General features: G+C 38.4%; 1 protein-coding gene across 1 annotated transcript in view; it reads left to right on the top strand.

Moving 5' to 3' along the window:
• The first annotated feature begins 3,695 nt into the window (after positions 1 to 3,695).
• RXFP2 (relaxin family peptide receptor 2) overlaps positions 3,696 to 23,038 on the top strand; it is a 34,747-nt gene continuing 15,404 nt past the window's right edge. The window contains exons 1-11 of the mRNA XM_053672838.1: positions 3,696 to 3,726; positions 3,921 to 4,067; positions 6,433 to 6,510; positions 8,262 to 8,367; positions 9,198 to 9,269; positions 15,234 to 15,305; positions 15,865 to 15,936; positions 17,495 to 17,566; positions 18,686 to 18,757; positions 20,586 to 20,657; positions 22,105 to 22,176. Coding sequence (XP_053528813.1) covers positions 3,696 to 3,726; positions 3,921 to 4,067; positions 6,433 to 6,510; positions 8,262 to 8,367; positions 9,198 to 9,269; positions 15,234 to 15,305; positions 15,865 to 15,936; positions 17,495 to 17,566; positions 18,686 to 18,757; positions 20,586 to 20,657; positions 22,105 to 22,176 — 866 coding nt within the window. The remainder of the gene's footprint in view (positions 3,727 to 3,920; positions 4,068 to 6,432; positions 6,511 to 8,261; positions 8,368 to 9,197; positions 9,270 to 15,233; positions 15,306 to 15,864; positions 15,937 to 17,494; positions 17,567 to 18,685; positions 18,758 to 20,585; positions 20,658 to 22,104; positions 22,177 to 23,038) is intronic.

The raw sequence follows: 23,038 nt of genomic DNA, 5'->3' as shown, positions 1-23,038 counted from the left end.
AAGACTCTTGCTAGAGGGGAGGGTGATTGTGAGCTGAATACAGAAAACAGAGTGCTCATGCAAGTTTAGATGATGAGATATAGTGGGAGTAAAGAATAGAAAGTAGGTGTAGCATGTGAGAGAATAGAGAATGACAACAATAGTAAATCTCAGGAATAAAGTTAAGTGGGCTAAGATCAGGGAGGTTTGCTGTGTAGTATTTACAATTGTATAGAACAACAATTATTAACAATAGTACTGGAACAACAATAATATGACAAGAAATGTATGATTTGGATAACTAAAATAGAAAGTACAAAGTAACAAAAAGTAGTGTGTTATTGGAACATTAGTGAAGTGAAAGAAGGAAAATTACAATAAAGATAAAACAAGAAAAACCAGTCAAACAATGCAATTAAACAGAGAAATAAAATGAAGAAAACTAAACATAAAGGAAAGAAATAAAAAATCTAATAAAATAAAAGATGAAAAAATTATAATACAAATAAACAATAAAATGCCAGTTCTATTGGATAACAAAGGGACATTTATCTGTTTCCCAGTTTTGGAAGTTTACCTTGTGCTCCCCCTTTGAATCAGTTTCTGGATCTTCTATAACTACAGGTCTTATTTTCTCACTTGGGGGAAGAAAAAAAGAAAAAGAGAGAGAAAGGAGAGACAAAGAAATAAGCCTCCTGCTGACTTTAAACCAGTTGAGCTAGTTCTGCTGGTCTTAGATGCCACAGGAAGAGAGGGGCTGGGCTTCACCTTTCTGCCTTCCTATGGTTTGGGGAGGATGGGGACCAGGTCTGGGCCACAATATTTACAGTTGCCCAGCCTCCAGCCCAGGTCCTCTGTGAGCTGTCAGGCCCCCACTATCCATCTGCACCAGGCCTATGCCTTTAATTCACCAGTTGCACTGAGTTCCTTGTGGTGCTCCTCCTCCTTTCTCTTTTCAAGACCACTGTGGCCAAAGCCCACTGCAGGACAAGCAGTACAAGCAGTACCAGTCAGCCTCTGGGCCCACTGCACCACTCAGCCTCCATGCAAGCAGCATGAGTCGAACTCAGGTGCACTGGTCAAATCAGCTTCCGGTGTAGGGAGCAACCAGAATCAGCTGCCTGGGAAGCTTCCTGAGCCAACCATGGGTGCACAGCTCAAATCAGCCTCAGGGTGAGCCAGCCACTGCACAAGAGTTACTTATAAAGCAGCTGCCTGCCATTCTTAACAAGTGCACTACTTTTCACACAGCCCAACTTTCTAACTACTCTGGAGACTATCCGGGTCAGAGTCCAACATGGTCCAACTCTTCTCCCTTCTCCAGCCATCTCCTGGCTCCCCAATTTCTTTGGTAATAACCTAGCCAGTGTCCACAGTCCCAGCGGGTATATACAGCCTCTGTATCTCCCACTTCGTCCCTATTCCCCCCAGCAACTTCAAGCATCCAGGTCCCTCCTGGTGCCAGGCTGCTGTCCCTGCTCTGGTAGGGGAGGGAGCTGGTGATCTAATTCTCCTCCCCATACTCTGATGCAAATGCTGGGCCAGAGACCACATCAGCCTAGGTCCCTGAGCAGATCCCAGGGACCTTAGCATCCCAGGGCAATTGCCTCACCATCTGTTTTGTCAATGTCCTCTACAATTTTTGGCCTCCAAACTTCAAATAAGCTGGAATTCTGTTGGCCATTCACTCTGTTCCTCAGAAGGTTAGCTAGGTGTGGTACCTGGGCACAGGGAGAAGTGGGTTCCGCTCCCACCTACCTTGCCCCCATCTTTTTCAGATATCTATTTATTTTTATTTTTTAATTCTATTAAATTTCTTAGGGTAATACTGGTTAATAATAATGTATGTTTCAAATGTACAATTCTATAATACATAGTATGTATATTGCATTGTATGTTCACTTTCCAAACTTTAGTCTCCTTTCATCACCATGTACTTGTTCCTGTTTCCACTCTTCTCACTATCCCCAGCCTTCTTTCCTCTGGTAACCCCATACTACTGTCTATGTCTATAAGTTTGTTTGTTTTGTTTTTTGCTTACTGCTTTATATCCTATGTATAAGTAAAATCATAAATATTGGGTGACACCTCCTTAGTGAATGGATCATGGGCTCAACTTAGTAGCTTGTGATCCCTTATCAAGTGAATAAGATAGAATAGCAATGACCAAAGTACATCCCTCATAGTAAAAGCAAGTAACACTTCAAGAAATTTTGTTTTCAGTCACCATGTGTGTTTGTATGGTGAACTGTGATACAAAATATTTCTAATTGTGAAGTACTATTTTTAAAAATGTCAAAGAACATCTACCACTGCAGCAATAGCAGAGACAATATAGTTTGCTTTTGTAAGGACAAAAGTCCAGAGGGTAGAAAAGCATCTGAGGGCTATGTTCCCCACTTGGAGAAGGGCCACAGCTTCCAGGGAAAGTGTGTATGGTTACAAATGGCCATTCAAAAAAGAGAGCCAGTCCCCAATAGAGAGTCCTCATGATTAAAGGACTAAGTAAATCTCAAGTAATCAAATATTCCACTCATCCTTTAATAATTTTTCTAAAAGCTTAACATGAACTTGTAACTCACACATAGCTTTAGTGACAAAACTCAAACTCCTGCCCTAAAAAAAATGGCATCATTCCTTAAACAATGAGGGCAGCAGGCTCCACCTACTTTGGGAGAACTTGGTGTCAGACCCCTCCCAACAAGGCAGCATGTGCTTAGAGAGCCCAGCTCTCACAAGGGCATTTTCCCAGATCTAGAGTTGAAATGCTCTCACATTTTCAGTCTCTGTTTTCTCGTTTTTACATGGAGATCACTAACCACACCAAGTTGCCGTTAAGTGAAATAATCAGGGGACATGCAGCACAAATTAGATGGTGCTCCACAAAGGTTTGTTCTCTGTACTTCTGCCACATTAAAAAACATTGCAGCACCAACCCAAACACATTTCTGGCCATGATGCCATTTTTGGCAGCACAATTAGGGATATTTTGCCACATCCCTCACTCTTTTTGATCATACTGAACTGTAGCCATGCCTGAGTGTATTTCTACCTAAGTGTGTACAAAGAACACATCTCTATTTCCTGGAGAGTACACTTGCAAAATTGCAAGAATGTCTCTGACATCTAAATTTCTGAAATTTCTTGGTCCTTTTATCCCCAGATATAGTAATTCTGCAAATGTTAATGATCTTTGCTTTCTGCATGCCCTCATCTAATGCAACAGTTGTTTAATTTGTCCTCATAGGGGCCTCTGGAGTCAGAGGGATGACTCAAATCTGCCCTTCATGACTTTCCAGGGGCTGTATTTACCCCTCAAACATAAAGGATAATATCACCCATACATAGATTTGTCTCAAGATTAATTGAAATAAACCACTGTGACACCTGCTTGGCACACAGTAAGCTCAATAAGACATTGTTACTTACTATTATCTTCTTTTTCAAGTGTGGAAGTGTGTATTTCAAGTGGATTTCTCTGTAATTTACACTTACACTGCCCTTTATATATATATATATATATATATATATATATATATATATCCTCAAATCCTTCTAGTAAAAGATCAATAAGTAAATATATTCATCATTTGATCCATGAGCTCATGGCTTTGCCTTTCTGTTTCTAGGAGTGGACAAGGCTTCGATTTTGTCCTACACAAGTAGGACAATTGCTTTGGTATTATTTACTATAGACCTCCAGAAGTGAGTTCAAAATGAGCCTTAATTCCATTCTTGGTATAGCCGGTATTAGGTATGATCACAATTCTTTAGAATGTTCTAGTGAAGACTATTATGCATATAAATTGTGTGTTAAGAATCATCAGACAAACTCAATTTATAAGGTTCTTGTGAAAATTAAATGGGATAACATGAAAAGAGTTTGGCCATATTACACTTTCTTGCTATTATGTAAGATTTTTATCTCCTCTTTCACACAGATTTTGCACTGACTAAAGGCAATACAATTACTCCTTTGTGCCAAAAGGGATATTTTCCCTGTGGGAATCTGACCAAGTGCTTACCACGTGCTTTTCACTGTGATGGCGTGAATGACTGTGGGAATGGTGCTGATGAGGAGAACTGTGGTAAGGACCCCGCTTAGCTCCATATTTGTACCCCACCTTGTGAGCCCCCAAGCTGTGGGTGAATCAGATAATAATTGTAATGAACTGAAAGAGGTGGCTTGATATTCTATAGGGAATCACTTGGTGTCACAAATACTACTCCCCAATTTACTTGTGATAATTAACTGAAGTTTCATATACAGAAGTTGCTTAAAATTAAAACACAGTATTATAAAGTGTTATATTTGATAGAAATTAAAATTACATTTTAAATTCAACTTGGATACCCATATTTTAACTTTAAATGGCTTCCTATGACTACCTCATTATGCTTTGGTAATTGGTTCAGTGCAAAGGAGCCTACCTAGAGAATTAATTTGTTTAACAGACCCATGTTGAGTACCCACTAGGTGCCAAGTGCTCTCAAAGTCACTGGGACCAAGCAGGCTCAAGGGAGATGAGAGTCTTGCCTTCATGAAGTTCACATGGACCATGTGAACAAGGAGGACAATGAAGTCATACAGGAGTGAATTAAGTAATTTCAGAGTGGTAGTGCTATGAAGTACATATGGGCTGTAAAATGATTTGGAGGGAAGACTACTTTAAAGACATAACCAGAGAAAACCTCTTTGAGATGATAATGTTTGAAATGAGAATAAAATGAAAAGAAGAAAGAACCCATGAAATATTCTGGAGGAACAAAGTTTTAGGCAAAGGAACAAGTAAGTGAAAAAGCCCTGAGGCTGCACAAAATAAAACAATGTGTTTGTGTGACAAAACAAAACAAAACAAAACAAAACAGTGTGACTTGAGCAGAGTGAACAAAAATCTGGAGAGTAAACAGCTAAGTAGAGGCCAGACACAACGGGTCTCACTGGGCCATTTTAGATCTGTATATTGAAGCTATATATATTGTCTAATACACCCTGTGCATTTTCTACTCAAAGAGCCCAAGGGAGGTTGACGTGTCTAGTTAGTCACATAGTGCACACTAGGATCTAGATATTTGAATCTGAAAGAGTCCCATATGTTTTATACCACACACAACTGCCACTCATTGGTGCTGCTCAGCTGGCAGTCAAAGTCACACAGTCAAGTCCAGGGACACAGAGCACCTGCCTCTGGAATCTGCTCTCTTGCCCTGGTACTCAGGCAGATCTCATGCTGATGCGAAGTTTCACCCTCACCTCCCATGGATCACTCCCACTCATACTTTAGAATGCAGTTAGAGACACCTGAGCAGATTGACCTCTTCAGCCATGCTTCCCCACCCTGAGGCTCTAAGCAGTCTAGGAGAAGCACTCTTTCTCTTGTCCATGGCACTCTGGGGTACGTATGTGACTATACTATGGACTACCTTGACTTTTCATCGTACTTCTCTTACTAGACATGAACTCTTCAAGAAGAGTTCTTGTTTTTGTCTTACTTGGGTGTCACAAGGCCTTAGAACAGTCGAATACAGAGTAGGCACTTGGTCTGTGCTCAGCAAGGTTGCAGTTCTCCAGACGCCAGTGGCAAGCCATTCAGATTGTTGGTCTTTTCCTCTTCACTGCATGGGAATCAGAGACTACATGTTTGTCTATGTCATGAATGTGCTCTGAATGCAAAATAAATAATATATGTAAAGGCTTCAAGTAGAATCATTGTAAGAACCACTGAGGATATTAATAAGAAATAGGACTAAATTAAAGGTTGCAGGGATCAAGGGACCCTCAGGCCACTATTTAAATTTACTTTTTGTATGAACTTTGGTGCCATATATTTAATGCGTATCTTATCATGACAGTAACATATCATAAAGTAACAACACTTCAAAACCAGGCCTCCTTTTTGAAAATACAATTTTACTTCAAAAAAAGAGAAAGAAACTTGGCAAATAAGCAGGTCATATCTTCTGAAAATTGAGAAAATATTATTTTTTTCCATAGGACTAGATACTTTTTATTAAAGGGGACTTTGCTTTATTAAAAACATCAGGTGACATAAATATTGTCAGAACTCATCACACCTGTCAGGTACACATCTACATATCCATATGCAGTAGTATGCATATTACAAAAAATTTAATTATATTTTTTTCTGGGGATCTCAAAATTAAGATCAAACTAAAAAATGTCAGCATTGAAAATAGGTGACATTTTTCAAGATGTGCATAAAATTATTACATATTCCCATTATATATTTTCTGATCCATATATTTGAAATATAATTTTAAAAAAGAAAAAACTCCAGATGTCTGCCTAGTTTTTTCTACCTTACCTTCAATGTTATTATTCTATTCCTTAAACCAATTTTTAACTGATTTCATATCAAATTCTTAGACTTTTGTTTTGTGCTTTGATGTTTGATTTATAGCATAACTGACATATTTATCACCATTTCGCAGGGGACACTAGTGGATGGGCGACTATATTTGGCACAGTGCATGGAAATGCTGATAAAGTGGCATTCACACAGGAATGCTGTAAGTGGCATTGGTTCAATGGCTCTGGATGGTTTGCAGTGCATAGATTTATATGGTAAAGGTGATCAATTCCATTCAGATTTCCATTTCAGTTCAATGTATTTCAGGTCATCTGATCTACTGTATGTATGCCTGGGGACTGAAAAGATAAAGAGAAAAATACAACATGCTCCACTAATACTCATTTTATGTATTAGTCTCATTGTAAGAATACACAAGTATGGAATAATTATAGCAAGTAATAAAAATCTTATTCCCTTTAATTACTTTCTTCATACCAACTACTTTTCAGCCTCTATGTTAGGCACTGAGATAATAAGATGTGGCTCCAGCCTACACATGCCTTGTACAAAAAAAAGACAGATCCATACAGAAGCAGAAATGATGCAGTATTAGTGCAAAACTGGAGGAATGGTGTTTGCATAAGGGAACATGGAAATCCCTTGGGAGAAATAATGGCTCTGCCATGCATGGGGAAAGACCCAGAGAGAAGATGACATTGAGATGAACTTTAAAGTCCTTGGATGGAGGAAAGGGCAAGAGGTAACTGAGTGAGTAGGAAGCAGGATCAGCAAAACCCTGAGGTGGGAAGGTGCAGAGCATCCTTCTCAATGCCTTTCACATGGTGCTGGGAAGAGAAGGAGCTGAACCTGGAAGGGTAGGGGCTGCCCATTAAGCATTCGGGCTGCACATTTGGGAGTTTGGTTTCTATCCTTCAGGTAGAATTATGTCTATGTATATACATATGTTGCATATATGTGTGTAAAAGTATATATTACATACAATATACATAAATAGGTATACACATAGACATAATTATTTGGTGTATGTGTAATTAAATACCTACATTAGTATGTACATATAATTTATGTGTGTATATATAGATATAGATATATAAAATACTACACCAACACCATATTATGCACTTTATAATACCAGGTTATAATCACCACTTATCATATACTTTATGACACACAAATATATCATATATAAAAGTTAGGAATTAAAAGATTAGAAATAAATATAACTGAAAATTTTGGTATTTTCTTCCTGAACCACAATGGATCATCTTGAAAACACCCCTTTGTGGAGATCACTGCTCCACAGTGATCCAGAGTGTTTCCAATAGATGGCCCTTTGTTTTCTCAGCTTTGTAGTTGTTTTACAACTTTTACTTTCCATTTGAACTTCATAGCAATGAAAAGCAAAAACCCAAGTGAGTGTTTATGTGACTTGGTTGATTTTAATAAGACACAATGGTGGCTACAGCAGAACCTGCATCTAAACTGCATCTAAACTTCTTCTCCAAGGGAAGTTTAGAAGGGGAAATAATTGAATTTAATTTTAATCAACAAACATTTATTAAGCAGCCATTTGATTATATTGAATTAATTCAGTTATGCTCATTGAAGATTTACTCAAACATACTGATATTCCTCACTGAGAAGAAGGTGGTCTTGTTTCACTATAAGCTTTTTGCTATTTAAACATTTCTTTGGTTTCTTTCTAATCACTTGTTAAATTCCTCTGAAGAGACCCCTGGGAGCTCGAACCGAGACCAACATCACATTAAGTCAGTATTTGACTATGAGACTAATTCTTATTTTCTTTTATTATGGGCCTGAATCAGTTCATTATCATCATGCAAATGTTATACATTCAAAGAAAAGAGAACAATGTCAGTTATTAGAGATAAAGTCATCATTAAAGTATTTTTTGCCTAGTGAAATCTTGCTCTCTTGGCCCCCTAGTTCTAAACCAGTACCCACCATACTGTGACTGCAGATGGACAGAACTGGAGTGTGTAAACACTGGCGTAAAGTCTGTGCCTAACATTTCCAGCAATGTGACACTACTGTGAGTAGAATTCACATCTTAGTGATCTTTGCCCCTAAAGTCACAGGAAAAGTGTGTAACCTGATCTAACCTCTCTTCATTCTATTTTATGCTACTTGTATATTAAAAAAAATAACAGAAATTCCCTTTAAAACCACCAGCCATCAGAGAATTCTGCATGTTTCTACTCCAGGAAAATAATGTCTTAAATATTGTTGCATTAGCCAGGTTATCCATTAGCTCAAAAACATCTGTGATCTAAAATTCATATTTTCACTTACTTCATGATTTATGTATTGTTGCTAATATGCCAGTACTATATATACAATTAAAAATCAAAATTAAGAAAAAAGGAACACTCAGTTATTATACCTTCTTTTTAAAATAACTTATTTGTTCAAGAAGAGGAAGGTATAAGAGATCCAGGAACCTAGTTGGGTTGTAACCATGCATGTGTTTGTGTACTTTGCATAATGTTTTGAGAATCTTCAGAATTGGCTTTCATATCACAATTTGGGCATGCATGAGCTGGTTGGGATTTTTGTTGTTATTCAGTCTTTTTTGTTGTGTTTTGTTAAATTATGCAGCAAGTAAGAGACAAAATGAGATCACTGTAGAAGTCTCAGCCTACTAACTGGCCAAACCAGTCAAATACTTGCAAACTTTTTAAATTTTTCACTACAGACATTTTTTATCACGTGAGAAAATCTTCAGTTACCACAGTCCTTTTCAAATGTGTGAAGTGGAATGGATGATCATCGAGAAAGTCTCTTCTCAAGCACACAGCTTCCAGAGAAGAGTTTGGTTTGTCATAAAATCCTTAACAAAATCTGCTTTACATGTTATTCTAGGTCTCTTAAAAGAAACAAAATTCACAGTCTTCCAGAAAAAGTTTTCATCAAATACCCAGAACTTAAAAAGATGTAAGTAGCTATTAAGAGTGTTTCAATGGGAAAATCCTTGGGTTTTGTTTGAGATGTTTTTGATCTAAAAGTAAAATGAAATACAAAGTTGATTAACTTTTCATTAAACTTCTTTCTTATCTAAATATAATTAATATTTTAAAATAAAGCATTATAAATTCTCGTTTCATAATTCAAAGGGAACTGATTTTATTTAAACATCTTTGGATTTAAACTGGAGTTCAGATGAAGCAAGTCAATCAAAAATACATGGTTCTCTGCTTTAGTCCCATCATTTGGAAAATGACACTGCAGAACAGAGTCACCAAATGCACCTTCTAACTTGAAAGAAGAGTGTTAGCACAAAAACGCTGACAAGAAACATCAGATCACTTAAAACACAGGGCGATAGGATACAAACTGTCTCCCAGGATGACAGGAGCAAATGTAATCTTAGTGAAAGTAGGGATGTTAACTTATCCAAGGAAAAAAATGTGAATAAATGGGGCACAGTCAACAGTGAAGAAATGCTAGCCAGCCCTGGCTGGCATAGTTCAGTGGATTGAGTGCGGGCCTGCGAACCACACGATCGCGGTTTGATTCCCAGTCAGAGCACATGCCTGGGTTGCAGGCCAGTTCCCTGCAGGTCAGTTCCCGGCAGGGGATGCACGAAAAGCAACCACACATTGATGTTTCTCTCCTCCTCTCCTTCCCTTCCTCTCTCAAAGATAAATAAATAAAGTCTTTAAAAAAATGCTGGTCAGTGACAAGAAAAGTGCCAAGATGCTTTCAGCATTGTTCAAGAAAGAAAAGCAGGGTCTGGGAAATGTGATTCCTGAGGTCATCTGTATTGAAAGAGGGATAGATTGTCCCTCTCCTCCTCAACTTTTGTGAACTATCTTGTGATGCCATCTATAGCAGAATGGAAATGGCTTTTGCTTGGATTCCCTGCTCACCAAATAACCTTAAATGACTGGCTACATTAGCTTCCCAAGTTGTGCATTCTAAAATATTTGGTAAGTTACTTTGGATAGAGACTAAGAACACTCCTATTAGTGAAAATATCCTAATTAAGACATCTTAATGGATGTTCTATTAAGAACACATCCATTTAAATAAAGAAATTTAGACTATTCATCCTCTTGGAACCTAATTCCTAAATGAAATTAGGCTATTTCTAAATTAACTGGGTAGTAAATTCTATAATAAGAATGAAAAACATGGTTTGTTATGAACTGAAGGGTGCCTTCCTATACCTTACCAAATTTCTGTGTTGAAGTCCTAATCATCAGCAGCTCAGCATTTAACTGTATTTGGAGATAAGGCACTTAAAGAGGTGATCAAGTTAAAATGAAGTTTTTAGTGTGGACCCTAATCCCATATGACTGGTGTCCTTATAAGAAGAGGATACTAGGCCCCCCACACACACAGGTACAGAAGGAAGACCTTGTGAGGACACAGAGAGAAGGTGACCATCTGCCAGCCAAGGTGATCACAAGTCTGCCTCAGGCTGTTCCTATACATGTTGGGAACATGTTGCTTGGCTCACCTGGAATCCAGGTCACTGTGCCTTTCCCAGAGTGATTTCTCCCCAGTTCCTTCCTCCCACATCCTCATCCCCAGAGACTGGAGCCCAGGTGGGCCACTTCTGTCTTGAGAGGCTCTGAGACTGATTCTGCTCCTGGGAAGGAGATGAGTTACAAAGGGGGTTGGAGTGAACCCTCTGTCCCAGGGTGTGCAGATCTTATCATTGTTCCCACTGTAGCCTCTAGAAAACAGATGCAAACTGTCAAGCTGCCCGTTCGCCACCACAATTTGCGATCGAGTTTCTTCTCAGCAGCTTCTACAGCTTGTTTATGATCTCCTGAGTATAGGCCTGGAAATGAGAATTGAAGACCAAGAACAGATGTGATCAGAGTTCAGGCAGTAAGTTCCAGAGTCTTCCTTTAAGGAAGTCACAGTGTCACCCACAGCTTTTGCAGACCATGGTGTGAGCAAACCATTCTAAAATTCTGGCCTTGTGTACTAGTGTCAGAAGTCAAGCTTTAAACAGAGAACAGTGTGACAAGCAGGAGAGCTGAGAACTGGAGGTAGAGGGTCTCCAGGATAGCACCCTTTTTTTTGATTGACTGGTTGTGTGACTGCACACATTTTCTTGATTCAAAGAGAATCAAGTTGGTGTGCCTGTCCTGTTTCTTATGAACCACCCTATTCTCTTTCTCTCTGAGGCACTTACAAAGCAGCATTGTGACAACCTATTCTTCCACCTCACCCAGAAACAATTTTAAATCCATCCAACTGTAACTTATGAAATCTCCTTCTTCCCTTTCTGGAAAATCAAAACTGCATTTACCTCTTTAATTTTCCAACTGCTCTTCCTTTGTACAGGTTCCTCAGTAATTGATCATGACTTGGTGTTCTCATTTCAGTGTTTTCCGATTTCAAGGAGAAATCTTTCAAACCAGAGGAATTGAACTCACCTGAGGACATTTATTTGTTCACTACTTTTAGAGAGAGAGAGAGAAACATCCGCATGAGAGAGAAGCATCAATTGGTTGCCTTCCATATGTACCCAGACCAGAGATCATATGGCTCCAAATCAGGGGTAGAATGTGACTGGCCCAAACCAGGGATAAAATCTGCAACCTAAGTATGTGCCCTGACTGGGAATCGAACCTGCAGCCTTTTGGCTACTGGACAATGCTCCAATCAACTGAGCCACACCAGCCAGGGCGACTTGAACTGATTTTGAATACCATATTCTACCATCTTGGGCTTTCATGTCTCCTGTCCTATATCCTTTCTATTTCCTTTAGTCTAAGATCATCTTTGTTGATTAAGAAGACAGCAACTATGTAGGAGCTGAGAATTTATACTTTTATATATTTCATAATAGTATAAAACAGATCTTATATAACAGGCTTAGACATGTTCTTACTTCTAAAATACAACTAGAAATACATATACATTGCCCACAGTATTCTTCAGAGTTTTGAATGAGACTTAGATCATTTTCCAACTTTGATTCTTTTTCTGTGGACCCTTCACATTCATCCTTGAATTTTGAAGAAAACCCCTTACTGACCAGCATACCCTCCTCCAAGTTGGATGGTCCTGCTTCTTCACCACTACCCCTCATTGTTATGCATGCCAAAACATACATGAAGGTCAATGAATATTTGTTGGGGGAATGATGTATAAGACTAACATGCAGACATAAAGAGAAGATGAGGAGCATATTCAGCAAGGAGAACAAAATAGCACAATTGAAGGATATTAGGAAGAGTGAGGAAGGCAATTTGTCTAAAGAAAAAGGGAGTCCACAGGCAATGAGGTGCACATGCTGGAGAAGTCATTGAATCATGACTGTAGGGCCTCTGAATGCCAGGTTAAAGAATCTCAGTTTTATTCTGTCTGACCAGGGAAAAGACATGAATAAATTTATATTTTAGATGGTCTTGAGATAATAAAGTAATACACATTCTTAAATTGTTTTGGAGTATATCCTAAAAGATACCAAATTTAACATGGAGTCTATCTGGTCTGAAATGCTCTGAATATTCACAGAGAAGCTGCAATTACTTAGGCATTCAGAAGGATAAATTCCTAGCTCAAAACAAATTTTAACTGCCAGATAAATATGTGTTGCTCAACTTATCTGAATGTTTTTATTGATTATTCATTTTAATAATCTTTAAAAATATCAAGTCTTTCTAACTTCTGGAGGAAGCAATTGAAGATGACATTTCAGAAAAATAAGGTATAACTTAAGAGACTGACTGTAATATTTTCTCACTGCTACCATGGAAACTACCAGCCATTCCCTTCCTCATTGTAACATAAACCTTATAGAATTTAGGAATTCCTTCTTAAACTGGGTTCTTGTTCAAGGCAATCATTGGCCACGAACTATAATTCAATGAGTTGCCTGGCTTATGAGTACATCATGTTGCATTTAAGAAATAGCCTATAAATATACATGTCATTAAAGCATATATTTGCTTCAGTTTCAGGTACATGAATTCCTGGTGTTTCTGCTTTGAAACTCCTGACAGCTGAAACAGCAGGAATTTATGAACCAGCAAGTTATTCTTAGAAGAGCTATTCAATATAAAGTATATAAAATGGACTCCCATCTTCACTCTGAATAAAAAGAGAACACCACTTGCCAATTTGTCATGTTTCCAAATTTCCCTTCAGATTCGCCAGGTGGGTATTCTTCAAAGAGGAAAATACATACTAGAGAATCAAGTTAAAATTCAGCACCTGGGTCTAAAACAGGGGACTTGGGGCTCCAATTCTCTCTGTGGTGCCAGTAACCTGACCAAATAGACTATAAGATCTTTATTATTCAAGGAGCTGGAGTCCTAACTTGTGGTAGGAAAGGCAATTAGGCTCTACACATCAGGTGAGTCATGTTGCTCAGAAGCACAAGGTTGAATTCACAATTCATTAGTACTCCCATCTCTTTAAGACCATTGACACGTGGGTAAACTGTGCACTGTCCTCTTGAGATAATTATCTTGAATGAAATGTAAATAGCACTAATTAGGCAGTGAATTTTGTATTTAGGAGGAACTTCAACATACCCATACTATAGTATTATAATTTTTTCTAGTTTTGTTTGCTATTGTAACATAATTCATTGTATCGCTTCAAGGGCTCAAAAGATGCTACACCAAATATTGATCTTTATGGCCTCATTATATTCACAGATGAACATCAAACCAAAAGCAGAATTTATGTTGCGATGTGAAGCATCTCCTTCCAGATGTGGTGCAGGCAGAGTGGGGAGGTGGAATTACACTGGCCTCACTGGGTTTCAGGTTTACTTTGCAGGATTAAAATTGATGCTTTGTGTATCACCATGGATGTAAAGCACATTCTATGTAGTGCCAACTTTTTCCACATAGTGGTATGCAGAGAAAGTGACATTATTTATTCAACATTTAGGGTAAAAGTTGGGTTTTACTGATAACTGGAAGCTGATGTTGACATTACCTAGTTACCCAGAGGGCTAAGGGCATCAATATCCTCATGCACCTGTAGCACATTCCTAATTCATGGGCTTTGCTAGGTAGTAATTGTACTATAAGTAATTTCAGAGTATAGCCAGGTGCCCGACAAGTATATGTTCTATGAATAGTTTTGCAGTGAAGTATCATAACAATTAAGAAAGTATTGTATAATATTTTGAGAACCAAATCAAATCTAAGTGAGAGTTAGGTAAGCCATTTAATAGACTCTGTAGTCATTAGGTACTGTTTTCTGTGTGGATAGTTCTTGCCTTTGATGGCCTTCAGTAAGTATGAATTCAGGGCTAACCTCTCATTGTATGATGAGCACAGGAAGTGGAAATCATTTACTTAGCTACTCCTGACAGTGCTCTTATTGAATCAATACTAGATTGTTAAATTGCTTCAGAGGCTGAGTAAATCATGACCCATGAGCTGAAGTTGGTGAACTAGACCCAACTTAATCACTGGTGTCTTTTAGGACCTTAAGCACCTTGCACAGCTTACCCTGTTCTTCTAACTGCGCATATCAACATGGAAAAGAATGAAACTTTCCCACTCCTTTTTGGTGGAAATAGAACAAAGAGAAATGAGTAGCTTGAGATGGAACTTGGCCATGAGAGATTGGCTGGTCTCCCACGGTGAGCACTCCTGCAAGTCAGAGCAGAAAAGCTACCATGGTGCCAGTGTGTAGAAACAGAACTGGTTCCCTCTGCCCTCTCAGAGTCCAGTGGTACAACCCAGACATGCCCCAGACTCACTGACAGGTGCTACAGGGACAGCAGGCATTGTCTAGTTCATAGCCATATGTCCTTGGCAACATCTTCACTTCCCCATATGAGAGTGGGACTTGGGACTTCACAAGCCAAGTTCAGGAGTGTCTTTAGGGAAAGAAAGTAGATCAAACATTCAACAACCTGATAAAGCACATAAGCCATAATCATGTGATTCTTGATCTTGGTCCCACCAGATTTCTTCAGCATAACTGCATTAGACACATATCCAGGAAAGCATTTTTTGGATTACATAATCTGCAAATATTGTGAGTAACTTCTTTATAATTATATTATGAGTATAATTTTAAGTAAGGATTAAAAGGTATGATGGTACTTTTGAAAGATTTGACTTGACTTAGTTGTAGAGAAATGAGAGGACCAAGTTATTACAAAGTGCTTAGTGACTACACTGAGAGAATTATTCAAAGATTTCACCTTTACCAGAAGACAGATATAGAGGCTCTCCTTAACCTTGTCTACTCAAGTTTGGGTCATTTCCACAATCTTTTAGCATTTTTTTCTAACCCTTGCCAACCTACCTATATACTGCCTAAAAATGCTAGTCTACTAAGGATGTGACCAAAAAGGACAAAAAAAATCACCCCTCATATTTATTCTACTCCATTTCTGTAACGTAATATCCCAGCACACTATATTTGGCCACTCTCCTGGTCCTGGCCACAGCCTTGTGTCTCCTGTTTGTCACTTGGCCCCCTCTGCTCAGCATCCTCCCTCAGTAAAATGCTTTTAGAAACAGGTGCCCCCCACTCCATGGTCATCATCAATCTTGAGTTTGCCTAGTTCACTCACTTGTGCTCTTTGTAGATATCTCAGCCACAACTGCATTACAGCCCTCAGACCTGGAGTATTCAAGGACCTGCATCAGCTAACTTGGCTGTAAGTATCCAGCTTTTCCTGCCCCAGAAAGGACCCCAGTCTTAATGATGAATACACCAGTATTCACAGTATCCATCTATTGATGTATCTTGTTTACTATTCTTATTTTTCTTGTTATCATGTAATCTGTAACGCTTTACTCAAGCAATTCAGATAATGATACAACAAGTGACAGCTGTATAAAAGAAAACTGGTGCCATGCTCCTCCAGATGGCGTTCTGAGCCCAGAGCTGGGCTTGCCAAGCCTTCTGTCCACCTAGTGTTTACCTGTGGCCACATCTCTCACCTCAGCTTTATTGACATTTGGCTCCATATAATTCTTTTATTGGAGGAAGGGGGTGTTTTCTGTATTGTGGGATGTTTAGCAGCCTCTATGGCCTCTACCTCAATAGATGCCAGTAGTACTCACCCCCAGAGTGTGACAACCAAACGTGTTCAGACACTCCCAAATGTCTTCTGGAGAAGTCACCCTCTGCAGCAAACCACTGACCTACAAAGTAAGCAAGTTAAGGACTTTTTGGATTTCCAGAGCATTCATAGAGAAATCTGAATATATGGCCAGTGGTGTGTCACCATGTTCAAGGCTAAGCCACCAGCCTCATCCCAAAAGATCTCACATCAGATGTCCATGTTTTCATCCAAAAAATGAACAAAGGGCAGGTAGAAGGTGCTTTCTGTCCATTTGTCCATTTTCCATAGATTGACTTGGTCTAATGGAAAAGGTCAGGGCCTCCTTCATCTAGACCCTCGTATATGCTGCAGTGCCAGGCTTAATGTTGCAGGTGATTTTCTTAATCTTCTTAGGTCTCTTTTCCTCACTTTTAAACTGAAATAATAATTCCTTTCTAAAAGTAATGTTGTGAGGACTGGCTCACATGATACATGTAAAGCACCACATGAATCACATCCAGCACATAGTAGGCCCTTGATGTTGCTTTCTTCTCCAGATCCTTGGGGACCGCTTAAAATGAGAGGAGGGAATACTTGGCTTCAAATATAACAAGAGAAAAGAAGGCATATTAGTCTATTTTTTCTAGGAAATGCCATATACGCTTAAAAGCAGTGATTTAAATATATAAATATTTTCACTGTTTCGCTTTCTCAGCTCCTAATGAGTTTGTTTGTATAAACATTACTAAATATATCATTTAAACACTGTGAAACTGCAGAACCATTTGTAATATCCTAAGAATTTGAATTAATTCTTTATTCAGTCAAGTAGTGGGTCAAAACATTTAGGAATTCCAAGTTTAGCCATTAAGTAAGTGTAGCTTGCATGAGACAGACAGGACCAGAGGTGAAGGGTAAAACTTGGGTCCATAAGTCCATCAGGATGGACTTGCTCAGTGCTGGCATGGGCATTTGGGGGGGAAAGCTGCTCTGCCCACAGAATGAAGGGAAGGCTCTCAGGAAGGAGAGTGAGCACCAGTGTGAAAGAATAGGAAGGGGGACAGCAGGTGTTGGGCAGACACAGGATTGTCACAGGCCTTTTGTTTTTTTCTGATTTTACTTCAAAAATATCTCTGACATTGGAAATGTTTGTGATCTATTTTTTCAGAATTCTAGATGACAATCCAATAACCAGAATTTCACAGCAGCTATTCACCGGATTAAATTCCTTGTTTTTCCTGTAAGTATTTACCTCCCTTTCAATTCACCTGTCTACACATTGCAATGACATCCAACACCAGCTTACAAAAAGAACTTTAGAAAAATCAAGCCCACCACAATTTTTATTAGTTGAAACCTGTCCTGTATTTCCAGTCACAATTACTGTTGCCACTTCCTGGACAGGGCTCAGGCTATATTTTAGTCTACCAATTGATTGCTTTTGGATCTCCTTTCATTTCCTTTAGTCCTAAGGCATGTTTATATTTGCAGTGGTTGGCCAAAGATAGTATTTATTTTTATCTCCTAACTTAATTTAAACTGAGTAGAATCTCCCAGGAGTTTAGCCTCCAACTACATTTTTAACAGAGGAAAATGTGCCTTTGGCCAGCAACAGTCACTGGAAATGCCAAAATCTTTGTCTTACCAGCAGGGCAATTCTCATAATTACACTGTTGCTGTTTATTAATAAACTAGAATTATCTATCAGCAGGAGCCTTTTATGTCCTTTTGCAGTTAATCATATACCATCATTATTTTTCCATTTGTCAGAAGGGACTACAATATCACAAATTAATTGTGCAGCTTAACATGCTCATGAGTTGTTTCCTTTGCCTAAATGACCCCTATATCACTTAGATTTAATGCCAGTTCCAGTGTGCCCCTTTAATATTGTAAATGATTAATATTTCCCTTAAGAAGAAACTGCAGATGTATAATACTAGAAGTGATTGCAACTTTGGAGTTTACAAGAACAGTTATCATGAACTTCAAACGTATCGCCTAATATATATTTTGTTTCATCTCATAAAATTAAACTGTATACTATTTATTCCTGGGTTATATGTTGCACAGATACATTCATAGTTTCTTTGACATCTGTTGCTTTATTGTGCCACAAAAATATCTGGACACCATTTTGAAGAGGAAATTATGTTTATAGCCTTTATCCTAATATATCAATTTTAGCATGCAAGTTTCCACATTGTAGAAATAGGTAAAAACTGTCCTTAATGTGCCACACTATTTTTTTCATATTTAAACTTTTATTTTTTAATTGAAGTAAGGTTAGTATACAATCCTATATTGTTTATACTAGCTCCAGGTATTTGATATTAATTAATATCTTCTTTGTATACAGGTCTATGGTCAATAACTATTTAGAAGCCCTTCCCAAGCAGATGTGTGCCCAAATGCCTCAACTCAACTGGGTGTGAGTATGCATGTAGACACTAATTTGTTATTTTCACAGATTAAAAAAAACTATCTTAAGCCCTGGCTGGCGTAGCTCAGTGGATTGAGTGCAGGCTGTGAACCAAAGTGTCACCAGTTCGATTCCCAGTCAGGGTACATGCCTAGGTTGCAGGCCAGGTCCCCAGTGGGGGCCACATAAGAGGCAACCACACATGGATGTTTCTCTCCCTCTCTTTCTCCCTCCCTTCCTCTCTCTCTAAAAGTAAATAAATAAATAAATTTAAAAAAACTATCTCAGAAGTTAATTCACCATTATATAACAAGTCTATCTGTACTCTTCTTCCCAAAACTAAAATCTGATTCTGTTACTTCTGGTTTAAAAATCTTGAGAATCCCAAAGGGTGTGAGGGTAAAGTTCAAACTTCCTCTTGAGCACTGGGACCCATTTTTTCTATCCTTCACCCCATCTGGTCTCTTTCCCTGCCTTTCCCCTCACATGCCTTCCTTCCAGATGCACCAGCAGTCCCTGCCTGCAGCACGCACTGCTTCTTTATCTTGAAAGTCTTGCTCCTTTATTCTTTTGCCTAACTCCAGCTTCCTTCAAAAGTTCTCTTAATCATCACCTCCAGGAAGCCAATTCTGACACACCAACCAATTTCAGTGGCTGCCTCTGTGCTCCCTTACACTAAGAATAGACTTCCACTGTGCCACCAGTTTTTACCCTGCACATCTACCTCACAGTACTAGTGTCATTGTGCCTCTGGATTACTGCATGTCCCCCATCAGAACTTCCATGGGGGCAGAAACCCACCTATGATCTTATACCCCAGCAATAGTACTATGATTGGCACATAAGAGATGCTCAACATACCATAGTAAAAGTGCCACATCATTTTCATTCTTTGTTAGTTTTCAACCAATGCTTGATTAAACATTCATTAAAATTCCCCATGGTTTCACCACCTCTTCACACCATTCTCTGTCATGTTTATCCTCATGGTCTCCTGAGATAGGCAGTGTGGTCACAGGCAGCCTTCTCTGCACTGAGAAAGTTCCCCAGATCTCCTCTCATGTGAAATAAGGGGACTCAATGCCCATAAGATGATACAGTTTAGTGCCTAAGCTATTGATTCTCCCTGAACTGGCCTGCTATCAAAAGGCTTTTATGGCATAGATGGCTCTCTAAGGAATGGTAGAAAGAGTGGTCATTCTCCATCCAGAAGATTAGGACATACATCCTGACTCTGGCATTCAGGATTTGAAAGATGACTTTGGCCTGAGTTTCTCCTTCAGCAAAATAAGAACAATATTGGCAGACATAAGATGTAACAACCTCTTACACCATAGTTAAGTGTCTAGGCTTTACAGTCAGACAGATCTGGCGTATAAGGGCACTTCTACCATTTAGCAGCTGTGTGAGCAAAAGGAAAGTGAATTTCCAAGAACCTCACATTCCTCACATATAAAATTGGAGTGGAGGGGATTGGCAGTGATAGTACTAACTTAAGTCTTTGAAGTAGTACCTGACAGTGTGAAAGCCCAATAAATGGTAGTTACTGCTATTATAGGGACAATATGAGGATAGTCAATAGCATGGTATCCAGCATAAACAGATATTCACTGAAATGTTGGGCTGCTCTTTTTCTTGACTTCAATAAGTTCTAACATCAGTTAAAAGGAGAAAATAAGCATAATATGCATTATACTAACCCTGCAATAATTAAGTGGAAGAATAAAAATTGAAATTAAGTAAAAATAAATTCAGAACGGTTATATCAACAAAAAGTACCTCTAGGTATACAATTTATGTAAAAATATTAAAAATATTTTTCCTCCATACCTTTTAGGGATTTGGAAGGCAACAGGATAAAGTATCTTACAAATTCCACCTTTCTGTCATGCGATGCACTCACCGTGCTGTAAGTAAGCAATGGACTTCTGTAAAAGAGCTGATACCCAATAGATTTAGAAATCAAAAGAAAATATTGATGAGGAATTTAAAGTAGGATCTTACAGCCTTGGTCTGAAACTGCTGTATTTGAAAATGCACACGTGACTTGATTGATTTTCACAGGAGTCCAAGACTTTACATTTAGCTACCATCATGTAGGTCTTTGGGTGCTCTCCTTATTTCTGAGGACAGTCACTGTTTCTCTGCATTCTTTCTTCTAAACTGGTACTTAAATCCATGGTCTTGAAAATGAGATAATGTATGTGAAAGTGGTTAGCTACCCAGTGATTGTTACTGCCAATGACACTTGTTGCATGATGTTTCTCTCTAAGTTTTTTTTTTTAATTCTAAGGGAAAAAACATTTAAAGTGTTCTGATGAGTCAAACATTCTGATTGGTGATTCTAATTGTTGACTATGCTTTTCATGGGTGCAAGAAGGCAGATGGGTTGGTTAATTGGCACATTTGTACTGGAAAGTTTAAAGTCACATGCACTTTGTTTTTGTTTTAATCATAGTTAGTTATATAGAGTATATAATGTTTACCTAATATACTCTATAATGTTGGTTGGTTAGATGGGTGGGCGGTTGGAGAAGAAAAGTTGGAGTCTATCCATTTGTAGTACTCTAACCACTGTTCTCCAACAAACTAAGAGCTAAGACTGTTTGCCAGGTTGCACATTTATCAATCGGATTGCAGCTAAGCATGTTTAATGAAGAAAGAGGCTATCCCCCTCAGGAAATGCAGAGAATTTATTCCTTTTCTCACGGATGATGAGAGAGTACACTGGAAAACTATATAAAGTACATCAACAACTTCTCTTTTATACATCCATGCAGTATTAACATCACTTTGATACTCATTATCTCTCCTTCAGCACCTCTGTAAGGCAAGTGGTGGCTGACCCTCACTTTCTGCCATTTCTCTTAGGGGATTAAGCTCATAAGCAAGGAGAATGTAAAACCGCTGTGATCTCACCAAATTTAAAATTTGTTTCTGACCCCAGAAACTGCTACGAGGTTGGTTCAAGTTTTGCTCTTTCTGGACTTTTTCTAAGGAACATGCCTTAAACAAGAGTCCTCTAAATGCCTTCTGGAGAATTATTAACAGGGTACAAATCTGACATTACTTGTGTGTATTTGGGGGTAAAAACACTTTCTGAAATAATGAGATCCAAACAAAGTGCAGCTTTATAGGCCTCACTCAGCACCTCAAACAATTTGTGACAGCATTCCCTAGAGAGGGCTTGTGGACAGCTCAATGCAAAACTGCAGCCTTATTTCCAGAGGCCACCTCACTTTGAGACTTCAAAGGAGGCTGAGGGAAGTCCACCCAGATCAATGGCCTGTCCTCATGAGAAGTGGTTACTGCAGCAGACACTAACGAGCAGTGCTGACTCTCACCATGTCTTACAGGTTTCTGCCTAGAAATCAAATTGATTTTGTTCCAGAGAAGACATTTTCTTCATTAAAAAATTTAGGAGAACTGTAAGTAGCATGGTCTACTAGGAAAATATGATTGCTTCTTCCAAGATAATTTAACAGACTAGTGAGACTGCTTCTCCACTCATAGCAATCAAAATCCTGTAGACTGCTGGATACTCAAAATCCATTAAAAAACAAACATCTTAAAGTCAAGAGCAAATTAAAATTAGATGGTGAGCCTAATATGGATTTAGCCTACTCTAATTTCCCTGCCTGTTTTCTTTGGGTTATTTTGTGTATGTGTGTGCTTGGGAATGAGTGAATTTTCATAAGTTCTTGAAGCCGGGAACCCTTATCTCTAATGGCTAAAGTATAGTTAATTCTCAATAAATGCTTGCTGAATTAATTAACTGACTAACTGAAGTGGTATTAACAAATTCCAACTAAACAAAGGAACCAAGATGTGTGTTGTTTCTTGAGAAATTATGACTTCTACAACAGATGAAGCAAATACTAAAGAATGAGGCTTAAGCTCATTAAAAGAATTCAGAGATTTCATGGGACTTGTTCTGTTCAAACATGAGTTTTGTATACCTAAGCCTTTGAAGAAACATCTTTCTTGCTATTAATTCATTATCACCCACATAATTGTGTATTGTTGGAAGTTAAAATTGTGTTATAAATAGTGACAATTAGGGTAGAAAGCTCCTCCCTCTGATCTGAGGTCTAAAAACAGAAATTAATTTCTTAATTAACATTTCCTTCATTCATTATGCCTTCTTTTGATATCCAAAAAAGAGTGGGGAAAATAGTAAGAGTCATTTGAAAAATCATGAATAATTTAGATATTTCAATCTAATTCATGAGTATCAAATCCATAAATATTTATTAAGGGCTCAGTGTGTGCAAGGTACTGCATTAGAAT

This window comes from Artibeus jamaicensis, unplaced genomic scaffold (assembly GCF_021234435.1).
Source record: "Artibeus jamaicensis isolate MK-2021 breed Jamaican fruit bat unplaced genomic scaffold, CSHL_Jam_final contig_793, whole genome shotgun sequence".
Taxonomy (NCBI): Eukaryota; Metazoa; Chordata; class Mammalia; order Chiroptera; family Phyllostomidae; genus Artibeus; species Artibeus jamaicensis.
The sequence above is the reverse complement of the archived record's forward strand: the minus strand, read 5'-3'. Positions and strand labels throughout refer to the sequence as shown.